This window comes from Notamacropus eugenii, chromosome 5 (genome assembly GCF_028372415.1).
Source record: "Notamacropus eugenii isolate mMacEug1 chromosome 5, mMacEug1.pri_v2, whole genome shotgun sequence".
NCBI classification, from domain to species: domain Eukaryota; kingdom Metazoa; phylum Chordata; class Mammalia; order Diprotodontia; family Macropodidae; genus Notamacropus; species Notamacropus eugenii.
Window position 1 is genome coordinate 257615171 of NC_092876.1, and position 13080 is coordinate 257628250.

Below are 13080 nucleotides of genomic sequence, written 5' to 3' on the forward strand. Positions count from 1 at the left end.
ACCCATTCAAGAGCTGAACCTCACCTATAATATTTATTATTACAGAATACCATATATCAAATACTTTTAAATGACCAACTACTTTCATTTTAACAAAATTTTAGTGAATTATGGACCCAGTCTTATAGACTTTAACTAGAGGAATTTATATATACTCAATATACAGAAGTATACAAACATGTATTAATTTCAACATTATAACAGATTTATCTCTGAACTGGCTTCCAAATCATTTTATACCTAATTTACTGAGAAAAAGCAACACATTCATGATAGCAGTTCTTTCTCATCATCTGAAAAAATGACAAAACAATATATTGACAATACTATCTGAATGCCATGTCCACAAAGTCAAGGATTATAGCTCAGACGTCTTCTCTGATGGCCCTCTCTTCTATAATCTTTTTCCCCATCTCTACATAGTACTAAGTACACATATTGAACTGGACAGTTGAGACTTTAAATCAAAAAGGCACATTTTTTAAAGTGCTTCAGCTTAGATATTAGACATCTAATTAAAATTTACTATTGCTCAAACTACAAAGCACAATTATATCCATTACTATTTAAAAATCTGTTACATTAAAAAATATTTTGAAGAACAAATTTTTACCTCTGATATCACCTCCAGCACAGAAAGCCTTTTCTCCAGCTCCCTTCATAATTATCAAAGAAGTTTCTGATTCTTGTTCCCATTTCTATTCAAATACAAAGGAAGAAGCTAAGAACAGCAACTGACATTCACTTAATACTTTAAAGTTTCTTTTTTCTGTGTACAAGTATTATTTTTCCAGGACAGCATAAAGTCTTTGAAGACAAAGTCTATTTAAAAAATACAATTTAAAATAAAAGAGCTACAAACCTTTAACTGTGAATAAATCTTTCGTATCATGGAGAGAGTCAATGTGTTCAGAACCTTTGGTCTGTTTAATGTCATCACTCCTGCACAGCCCTTTCTTTCCAGCAACACCTCTGGTTCCGAGTTTGTGTGCTTAGACATTCCCTTTATGGGCAAAAGACAAAAATTTTATAAGTGGTAGGTTGGTTTTTTTTAGTTTTGTAACATATTACAATATAATTATTTTCTTTCCTACAACTTTGCTGGTTATTATAAATAAGTAGAATTAGGTACACTAAATTTCACAAACTTTTCCTGAAATCTTCTGAATACTTACATTCTACAAATAAATTGTTTTTCTAAAGCAAGCTATATATGGTGTAATATCTTCAAAATTTCAATAGAATGAACCTATTGATTTACAGTATTGTATGCAATTAGGATAGTATTTGTTCCCTTCCTTCAGACAAACTCTAAACTATTTATGTGAATGTCTACTGCCTTAAAGCCTTATAATTTGATTATCATTTTTCACTGCTCAGCAAGAGCATGACACTGAATATAACAGCACCTATTAGGATGACAATGTGTAAACTATAAGTCCAGAAATTTGCTGTGCTCAACTGCAAAATTCATGGCACAGTTAACATACTCACCACGTTCCTTCTTCTAACCGCAAGGGTTACCAATATTACATGGAAGGGTATTACGGCACATGAATGAAATCAGCTTTTAAAATTCAATACTGGAATGTTAATGAAAACTACAGAGAGAATAGCAAAGCCACACACAAAGAAACCTAGACAAAAGGTAAATATTTTATAAAACTATGAAACAGACTAATAATTTCTTTAAAATGTGGTTGGGGGGGGGATGGAGCCAAGATGACGGAGTAGAAAGAGGCATCTGTAGAAGCTCCCCCACATAGCCCATAAAATACCTGTAAAAAATGACTCTAAACAAATTCTAGAGCAACAGAAGTCACAGAATGACAGAGTGAAAGAGATTTCTAGCCCAGGACAGCCTGCAGGGCTGATAGGAAGGCTCTATCACACTGGCACGGAGCAGAACACAGCCCAACCTGGGCCATACAGCACAGTGGGGACAGGACCCAGAGTGGGCTTTAGGGAGCCACTGGGTGGCAGCAGCTCCCAGATTACTCAGCCCATGGATGCCACAGACAGCTTCAAAAGTCAGTGAAAAAGCTCCTTCATCCAGAAGGGATAAAAGTCTGGACCCACAGCTGCTGCCCCTGCAGCAGCAGCATCCATTTTTGAAGCCCTCTGCCTGGAGCCCCTAGGGGAATTGAGCCACTGATCTGAATCTCAACCCTGAGAGCAGCCCTGGGGTGAGGAGGAGTGCCAGCATGGTGGAACTAGAGGCAGTTGTGGAGAGGGAATTCTACTCCCACATCCTAGGCAGAAAAGTTTTTGGTTGCTCCCAGACCAGGGTACAAGTCAAGAGAAGAGCAAACTCCTCTCCCTTGATTGTGCCACCTTGGAGAAACTGAGAACTTATAGGTCCCCAGAGTATACCCTCCTCTTGACAAAGGACTCAAAAGTCAAGTAACTGGCCGAGAAAATGCCCAAAAAAGGGAAAAAAATAAAACTATAGAAAGTTACTTTCTTGGTGAACAGGTATTTCCTTCCATCCTGTTGAATGAGGAAGAACAAAGCATAACATCAGAGGAAGTCAAGGCTTCGCAGTCAAAACCTCCGAAATAAATGTGCAATGATCTCAGGCCATGGAAGAGCTCAAAAAGAATTTTGAAAATCAAGTAAGAGAGGTGGAGGAAAAATTGGACAAAGAAATGAGAGCAATGCAAGAAAATCATGAAAAGTGAATCAACAGCTTGCTAAAGGAGATCCAAAAAAATGCTGAAGAAAATAACATCTTTAAAAACAGGCTAACTCAATTGGAAAAAGAGGTACAAAAAGTCAATGAAAAGAAGAATTCTTTAAAAAGCTGAATTAGCCAAATGGAAAAGGAGGTTCAAAATCTCACTGAAGAAAACAGCTCTTTAAAAACTAGAATGGAGCAGATGGAAACTAATGACTTTATGAGAAACCAAGGAATTGCAAAACAAAACCAAAAAAATGAAAAAATAGAACATAATGCAAAGTATCTCATTGAAAAAACAACTGACCTGGAAAATAGTTCCAGAAGAGAGAATTTGAAAATTATGGGACTACCTGAAAGCCATGATCAAAAAAAAAGAGCCTAGACATCATCTTTCATGAAATTATCAAGGAAAACTGCCCTAATATTCTAGAATCAGAGATTGAACAAACAAACATTGAAAGAATCCACCAATCACCTCCTGAAAGAGATTCAAAAAAAGAAACTCCTAGGGTAGCCAAATTCCAGAGTTCTCACGTCAAGGAGAAAATATTGCAAGTAGCTAGAAAGAAACAATTCAAGTATTGTGGAAATACAATCAGGATAACACAAGATCTAGCAGCTTGTAGAAGCTGCTAGATCTTGTGTTATCCTGATTGTATTAAGGTATTGAAGGGCTTTGGAATATGATATTCCAGAAGTCAAAGGAACTAGGATTAAAACTAAGAAGCACCTACCCAGCAAAACTAGTATAATACTTCAGTGGGTCATTTAATGAAATAGAGGACTTTCAAGTATTCTTGATGAAAAGACCAGAAATGAACAGAAAATTAGACTTTCAAACACAAGAATCAAGAGAAGCATGAAAAGGTAAACAGCAAAGAGAAGTCATAAGGGACTTTCTAAAATTGAACTGCTTACATTCCTACATGAAAAGATAATATTTGTAACTCTTGAGACTTTTCTCTGTATTTGGGTAGTTGAAGGGATTGTACATACACACACACACACGTACAAATATATATATATAAATATACATATATACACACATTTTTTACATATATATACATAGAGAGAGAGACACACACACAGAAAGAGCAAGACAGAGACAGAGAGCACAGGGAGTTGAATAAGATGGAATGATATCTAAAAAAAAAAAAGTAAGAGGCAAGAGAGGAATATGTTGGGAGGAGAAAGGGAGAAATGGAATGGGGCAAATTATCTCTCATAAAAGAAGCAAGAAAAAGCTTTTTCAATGGAGGAGAAAAGAGAGGAGGTGAGAGAGGGAAAGTGAAGCTTACTCTCTTCACATTTGGCTCAGGAGGGAATAACATGCACACTCAATTTGGTATGAAAATCTATCTTACATTACAGGAAAACAGGGGAGAAGGGGACAAGTGGGGTGGGGAGGATGATAGAAGGGAGGGCAAATGGGAGAAGGGAGTAATTAGATGCAAACACTTTTGGGGAGGGACAAAGTCAAAAGACAGAATAGAATAAATGGGGGGCAGGATAGGATGGAGGGAAATATAGTCTTTCACAACATGACTATTATGGAAATCTTTTGCAGAGCTACACATATATAGCCTATATTGAACTGTTTGCCTTCTTAATTAATGAGGATGGATGGGGAGGGAGGAAGGGAGAGAAGTTGGAACTCAAATTTTTAGGAACGAATATTAAGAATTGTTTTTGCATACCACTGTGAAATAAGAAATACAAGTGATGGAGTACAGAAATCTATCTTGTCCTACAAGAAAAGAGAGAAGATGGGGATAAGGAAAGGAGGGGTGTGATAGAAGGGAGGGCATATTGAAGGAAGGGGTAATCAGAATGTAAGGTTTTATGGGGTGGGGGAAAGGGAGAGATGGGGAGAAAATTTGGAACTCAAAATCTTGTGGAAATGAATGTTGAAAACTAAAAACAAATAAATAAGCTGAAAAAATAAAATAAAATGTGGTTGGATACTTTAAATATTGAAAAGAGTTGTTTAAATCCACTATGCAGAAAAGAAGTGTAAGGGGAAATGGAAGGTAGTATTAATGTGATTGCTCCCAAAAAGAAAAGAGTAACAGTGAAACATTTAAAAATGCACAAAAGAGTGCAGCAGGATATTTGAAAGGGGGTACAGATAAGCAGAGCAGGCAGAGTATTACCATATTAAATTTTTCATACTTTTAAAAGAATATTCTGCACATGATATAGATTCATGATTTCACATATTAAGAAATCCAAAATCAGTCCCTAACTAATGAAAATGGTTATTATACATTCAAAAAGGCATTAAGAGTAATAGACTGTGCTTAACAGTACAGTATAAATATGCATGTCTTGAAAAACTGTTTAGAGTTTCTACCTTGTAAGTCTTAGACTTTTCTTTGTGGCCACCTCCTCATGTAAAAAAAAACACATTACAAATAAAAATGTTTAAAACAGTGAGAAACTCACAAACATCTAGATATCTCAAAATGAGATTTTATAGTGCATGACATGGACACAATCAAAAAGCATACATGCCTCCTGAAAAAAGAAAGCAAATCTAAATACAGACAAGGTTCAGAGTACTATAATATGTAGTAACAAATACAATATATATATAGTATTTATAGTATTTACAATATATATATAGTATTTGCAACATAATTGTGAAAGAATAATCTTTGGAATTAAGTGTGTTCCAATTTAATTACCAAGATCAAGATCAAGATAAGTACTAAATACGTACACCCTTTCCTTGCTCAAAGTACTAAAAACAAAAACATAATTAAGTACAACCAGGTATAACCTAGAAAGGATGTGTGTGTGTACATTCTTCCTAAGCCCTACTACCACCATCATCTCACCACCCTACAGTAAGTAACCAGTCTCTCCTGTAAATCCTACCTTTGACCTCAGGAAAAGCACCACCAGTAACACCTGCTTTTTAGCTAAGAGCCCTACCTGTTTCCTACCTCTGAGAATCTCTCAGGCTAAACATTTTCCGGCTAACAAGGGCTCACCCACACCAATTAGGCCAGTAGGAGTATCCAGTTCTCACTCCTGAACATAACCAAAGCAGTCCACACTAATTTTCACCAGTAGGTCAAACTCACACTTTGACCACAACTGCCAGAACTTCTCTGTGTACAAATCCCTTCTCTGTAAAGAAAACTCAGCAGTAAAGTTACTGTTGTTGAATGCAATCCAAAGAATTTCTGTAGCATCAAAGACCATGGGAGGAAATCCTTCGGAAGTCCAAGTAGAAACATCAAAAGACAAGATAGAAGTACTAAAGGAAAAACTAAGTTGAATAATGTACTAAAGAAATATATTAAGAAGGACAGTATTTTCATAGTGAAGAGAGAGTCAATTTTGGTTTCAGAAAAAGCAGGGTTCAAGTCCCACCTATAATACATACTAAACATACTGCTTAACTTTGTACCTCCCTTGGCTACTCAACCCTCTAACTTTCTTCTTATCACAAGCCTCTTTGAGATTTGAACATAGAAGCCTGAGTCAGAGGGTATGGACATTTTAATCACTTTAATTGCATGATTCTAAATTGCTTTCCAAAAATAATTGTATTGATTCACAGCTCTACCAATGATACATTAGTGTTCTTGTCATCCTACTACCACCCCAATACTGACTTTTCTAATATTTTGACATCTTTGTTAATTTGCAAGGTGTGAGGTAGATCCTAAGGGCTATTTGTTGGGGATTTCTCTTATTATAAGTGATTCAGAGCATTTGTTAAATGCATCAAACCTTTATCAGAGAAATCTGATACAGAGTTTTGTTTTTTTTCCCCTACCCTGATCTCTCACCATTCAACTGCTTTTCTTCTTAACCTAAGCATATGAATGTTATTTTTTCAGAAGCTTTTCAGTTTCATGTTATCACAATTATCCATTTAATTTTTGCAAATTCCTCAATCCATTCTTTGATTATGAAAATATGCCCTACTATAAAACTGTGCATACCTTTTGACCCAGCAATACCACATCTAGGGCTGTATCCCAAAGAGATCATTAGGAAAAGGACCCACAAGTATAAAAATGTTTTTAGCAGCTCTTTTTGTGGCAGCCAAGAACTGGAAATTAAGGGGATGCCCATCAATTAGGAAATGGCTGAACAAGTTGTGGTAAATGAATGTAATAGAGTATTATTTTGCTAAAGAAATGATAAGCAGGCAGACCAGAAAAACCTGGAAAGACTTCTATGAACTGATGCTGAGTGAAGTGAGCAGAACCAGGAGAACATTGTACACTGTAACAGTCACATTGTGTGATGACCAACTATGACAGACTTAGCTCTTCTCAGCAAGGCAAGGATCTAAGACAACTCCAAAAGATTTATTATGGAAAATGCTACACCCAGCCAGAGAAAGAACTTTGGAAGCAGACTGTTTGTTCTTTCTTGTAGTGGTTTTCTTTTGTTTTTTCTTTCTCATGATTCCTCCCATTGATTCTAATTCTTCTTTACAACATGACTAATGTGAAAATGTTTAATATGAAAAAAAGAAAATATAACCTACCTGTAACTATGAAAGGTATAGGATCTTCTTTTCTAATTTTAATAAGATAATCTTTAATATGAAGGATATATATATATATATATATACATACATATATACATATAGATATATACATCTAAAATGTACTATGGAATATGATGTAAGGTGTTAGTTTAATTCTAATTTCTGTCAAACTGCATTCTAGTTTTCCCAGAAGTTTTTCTGAAATAGGAGTTCTTTACTTAAATAATTTATGTTTCCTGGTTTATCAAGCACTGGATTATTGAGTTTCATTGTTTCTAATTCTCCCTTGCCTAGTATGGTCCATTGATGGCTCAGAGTGAATCTAAATAGCAATTGTTTCTGTTTTGACCAGAAACCTGAGTGTCTTCCCCTCCCTGATTGTTTTTTTTGTTTGTTTGGTTTTTTTTACTAAGTAAAAAATGGCATTTGGGGCCTCATTTCTTACCTGGCCTTAATCCTAAATTGGTGTTGCCTCAGACAAACTGAGACTTGGGAAAGACCTTAGCTTAAAAAGGCCAAAGTCTCCCTCTGAATCTGGGGTCATCTCTAGTCATTCTAACCTGTGTCTTGGCACTGGACCCAGATGGCTCCTGAAGAGAAAGTGAAGCTGGTGATTCTGCACAGCCCTCCTCACTTAAACTTAATTCACTTACAAGTTATGACATTACCTTCCTGATACCATGGCCCTCTTTAAGAATGAAGGATAAACAACAACAACCTCCTAAGACTAAAAAATAGGTTGTCTATTGGTAGAGGGCGCTTCTTCCTCAACAGGAGTTCCTTACACCAGTGATGTCAAATTCAAATGAAAACAGAAGTCTCTATATTGTAAAGAAGGATCCTTGACAGCTGCAAATTGACTTAGAAAAAAACACATTAACAATATCTAACATTATCAGCACCTAGCACAGAGCCTGACACATAGTAGGTGATTAATAAACATTTATTGATTGCTTGTTCTATGTTTTGTTGTATTTTTGTTAAATATTTGCCAGTTACATTTTAATCTGGTTCAGGCTGTGCTTGGGAGTATAGAAGACTACAATGCAGCATGCAGGTCTATTTGACATTGCCTTACAGCAATGAAATAGTACAAATAAAATGTGGTAGAAACAATAAAGAAAATTTTTCAAGCCATTCTCATTAATACTGCTCTATAAATTACAATCTATTACTCTTTCAGTGCCTATCACAGACCCAGGCCCTTCTCATGTAAAAATGAAACAAGATTCTAAATAATTTCAAAAACTGAACATACAAAACACAAGTGAAGAAAGAATTAGGGAAATAATCAAACACAAGAACTGAAACCATCAGTACAGAAACTACAAATAGGAGAATAAATAAAATTAAGCAAAGACCAATAGTTAAAATAGAACTAAAGAACAAGCCAGAGAATAAGCAACTAGAAAAGCAACTAAGAGTTATTCAGGACAAAATTACCAAATTATAGAAGAAAAGGAAATAAGTATAAACATTTGATGAATTAGGTTCCCAAAAGACAATGAAAAATGCCAGTTAGACAATATACTTAAATACCTAACAAGAAAAAAACAAACTTTTTTTCCCTAGAGTGGACAAGACTGTGCGTAGAAATACACAACATACAAGAAAAAAAAAAGACCCTAATAATGAAAGACAAAGATATCCATTAAGCTACAGAATTATAAAGACAAAAAATTCTCAAACTGGAAAATAATTATATTTATTTTAAAAAACAATTAGAATAACAGTGAACTTTTCAAAAATGGAGGGGGACATTAAAGTGCGATAAAAATACAGATGTAAAAAAATAGATGTATCAAAAAGTACTGAGACCTAAAATTATAAACTATGAATGAGTTCAAATCATATTTCTTGAAAACATTAAAATGTATTTCAAAACTTATAAGAAGTTATCCAAAAAAAATTAAAAAGCCACCATGATCAAAGAGATTCCTATAAGCAGAAAAGGAAGAAAGTCAAAGTTACTAAACATAAGTGAATGACAAAAATAATAATATACTTTAAGATGGTTATAATTTAATAATTGATATAATAAGTGATATATATGGGAATAAGGAATAGAATCTTTTCTAACTTTAAAGACCTCAAACTTGGGATAAAAATGTGTACTGTGATAAACATAAAAGGGTTAAAATTAAAAAAAAATCCCTAAAATACACATATTTTTCTTAATAAAAAGGAATTCAATAGATGAGAAAAACAAAATAAAAGGAAAGGAGCTGAGAAATCCAGAGGTAAAATTCTGCTTCCTATCATTTAAAAGTGTGTTAAACCTCAGAATAAAGTTAACATGGCATAGTGGATAAAATCTTCTTAGACAGAAGATCTAGGATTACCTATAATAAATTCTAGCTTTTTAAACATAGGTACATCTCAGTGCACTGGGCCAGAAGTTTCCAGCATAAAGCTGGCCTGCATTCTGGCAGCACTTGCAAGTGTGGCCTGAACCAGATTAAAATGTAATTGGGAAATATTTAACAAAACAAAAAATATATATTAAAACAAAGATAATGCTAACATGTGGTTTTCTAAGTCAATATGTAGCTTGCAGGGAACCTTATGTACAATTTAATGGTCTCACTTCTAATCAAGTTTGACACCACTATCCTAAGTAACTCCTAGTCTATACATTACAGCGGAGCTGCCCCTCTTCATGAGCAGAGGAAGTTTTCACACTAGTGGTTACCTACAATGATTACATAACAAGTCCAGAATCCACCTCATCCCCAAAAAGGAACTCGGGAAACATAACTAGTAAAAACTAAAAGGGATCAATATGTCTGTCTTATTTATTTAACAGTTCAAGTAGAAATAAAAAATTAAGACAGATTTTAGTCTTTGCCACTATAACTTTTTTATGATGGGATTCTTTTTTTTCTCATTCTTCTAATCTTACTTTGATTTTCGGCTTTGTGTTAGGGTTAGACAATGCACAATTCTAGAAGGAATGGTTGGGGCACACTTGGTCCTATTTTGTAGCCTCTTGTGTACTGCTACTGTTTTCTTGGGGGTATTGAGCAATGTTATCCCAAGATCTCAGAGACAGTTCAGGCAAGAGACTTGAAAGCTATCAGTGTGCACAAAATGGTCTGATACATGATGAAATCTGAGGACTGCCCTGAGTTATGCAAGTTCTTGAAGTAGGATTGGTTGAATCTGAGCAACACAGGTGTGGACTTGCCCCTGATTGGAACTCTAGTGGACAGCCACTAGACTCAGCCACCATTAGCTAGACAGAAAATTATGCAGCTTCAGAATGAAATGGCAGAGCTATGGACTCCCCTCTAGTCCAGGCTTCCTGTCCTGGCTATTCTGCTGCAGGCTTCAGATTGGACTAGACCTGAGACCCAGATCCACTCCCAAACTCAAGGATATACAACTACTGTTTGCTTCTATACTTGCTCCTCACCGAGTGCAAAACCTAGGGCCTGACCACTCCCTATACTGAGTCACCACTCTTAGGCACAAGTCCTTTCCTCAGTCCACACTGAGCCTATGACCCAGCACTGAGCAGTGAACTGGCAATTGACGCCTGTTCCTTGTTTCTATTGTGTCAAGCCCCTCAGTGCTGGACCTGGGACCTTTCCTTGCCCTGGTGTATAGCCTCAGGCAGGTCCCCATTCAGACTCTGAGCTGGAATATTCCTAGTGAGGATTCCTGGCTAAAGCTCATCCCCAGTGTCTGCAAACATCTCTCTCTCCTGAAGCCAATCTGGTCTTGAAAAAATGACTCAGTGTGATCCTTTTATCTTGAATTTTTCCAATCAATATATACTCTAGTGATTTTCTACATCTTTGTGGAAAGCAATTTGGATCTATGCCCAAAAGGCTATAAATCCATGCATACTCTTTGACCCAGCAATACCACTACTAGGTGTGCATCCCAAAGAGATCTAGTTCTCTGCTTAATCCAGTTGATCTCCTATAGATGACACTGCCCATACTGTTTCCATACCAATTATCATCCAGCCTAGCCTCAAACTAGCCATTTATCTCTTATCTTCTAAGTGTCCCCAAGGTTGTAAAAGGGATTTCTGGAGCTATGGCGGACACTTTATCACTCCCACTACGATCTAGGCATTTTCCTGGTGTTGAATCACTAATAGGGACGGGGTAGAGCAATGTGTGCAGCACTTCTATGTTACCTGTCATTGGGCAGTTAAGTTGTGGATCAATAAGTATCCAGATAGCAACAGAATAACAATTAAAACCATAACTGGCTGAGTCAAAGCCAACCGATAATGCCAAGAGTGACAATGAGAAAGAGAGAGAGAAAGAGAGGGAGAGGGAGAAGGACAGTGAGAGGGAGAAGGAGAGGGAGAAGGGGGGGAAGAGGGAGAGGGAGAAGGGAGGGAAGAGGGAGAGGGAGAGGGGAATGGGGAGGGGGAGGGAGGGAGGGAGGGAGGGAGGGAGGGAGAGAGAGAGAGAGAGAGAGAGAGAGAGAGAGAGAGAGAGAGAGAGAGAGAGAGAGAGAGAGAGAGAGAATTGTCTTATATCTTTTTCTGAGTTCTTGGTAGAAAGTCCCTGTATGGAACCCTGAACTCTAATCTGAAAGAAAAAAATAATTGGCATTTATCTCTTTAAAATTCACAAAGTACTTTACATACAAAATAACATGTGAGCAACCAGCCTGAGTTAAGTGATCTAAGTATTATTATCCACTTTTTTCAGATGATAATACTGAGGCTCAGAGAGATTAAGTGACTTTCAAATAGTCACAAAGTTAGTGTCAGAGATGGAATCTGATATCAGGTCTTCCTGACTATATTCAGGATGATATTCCCAAAAGAAAAAAGGGAGAGGAAAAGAAGAAGAAGAGAGGTGGGGAGGGGAGAGAAGGGAGGGAAAGGAAAGCTAAAAATAGTTAATATATATAAGGCCAGGGTAACTCGCTTCTTCCCCCACCTCCATCCCCAACCACCATATAAATTAGGCTTGTCCTTTTCCTAAAATCCAAGGACACTGACCTAACACCTGATTGGCCCAAGATGCTTAATCAAGTCACCCAGCATTTATTAAGTGCCTACTATGTGCCAGGCACTGTGATAAGCAGTGGAGACAAAGAAAAGCAAAATTAGCTCCTACTCTCAAGGAGCTCACATTCTAATGCTAGAGACAACAAGCAAACAACTACATACAAAAAAGATATATACAGGAGTTATTATTACAGATAATCTCAGAGGGAAGGCATTAGCATTAAGGGAGACTAAAGAAGACTTTTAGCAGAAGGTCGAATTTTAGTTAATACCTGAAGGAAGCCAAGAGGCAGAGATGAATAAAAAGAAAGTTCCAGGCATGGGACACAAGCAGAGAAAATGCAGTCAGGAGATGAAGTGTCTTGTGTGAGGAAGAAGCCAAACAAAGAGTATGTGGTGGAGACTAAGGGTGTAAGAAAACTGACAAAGTGGAAAGGGCTAGATTATAAAGGGCTTTGAATGTCTTTTTGAATGTCCAAAAAGATTATTTTCTATTTGATCTTGGGGACATTAGGAAGTCACTGGAGTTTACTGAGTAGGTCTGACATGACCAGATCTGCACTTCAAAGGAAAATCACTTTGGTGACTGAATGGAGGATGGATTGGAGTGGGAAAAGACTTGAGACAGGAAGATCCACCAGCAGCTATTGCAACAGGTGATGAGGGCCTGCAGTAGAGTAGTGGCAGTCATAGGAGACAAAGCAGCATATTTTGAGAGATGCTGCAAAGCAGAAATCAGCAGGCCTTGGCAACCACTTGGATGGGGAGTGAGGGGGATGGACTGGGAGGATGGCACAGAATTTTCCCTCTACAGAAACAAGGAAAACAGGAAGGGGGAAGAATTTAGAGGGAAAGATCATGAGTTTTCCTTCAGACATATCAAGTTAACTTGTCTACTGAACA

At 36.7% G+C, this 13080-nt stretch overlaps 1 protein-coding gene across 9 annotated transcripts in view; it reads right to left on the reverse strand.

The window, feature by feature from the left end:
- Window positions 1-13080, reverse strand: part of HIBCH (3-hydroxyisobutyryl-CoA hydrolase) — a 150911-nt gene that overhangs the window by 84162 nt on the left and 53669 nt on the right. For all 9 annotated transcript variants that reach the window (XM_072612663.1, XM_072612667.1, XM_072612666.1 and 6 more), the window contains 2 exons: window positions 863-1003; window positions 614-698 (listed from right to left, as the gene is read on the reverse strand). In XM_072612663.1, coding sequence (XP_072468764.1) covers window positions 614-698; window positions 863-1003 — 226 coding nt within the window. The remainder of the gene's footprint in view (window positions 1-613; window positions 699-862; window positions 1004-13080) is intronic.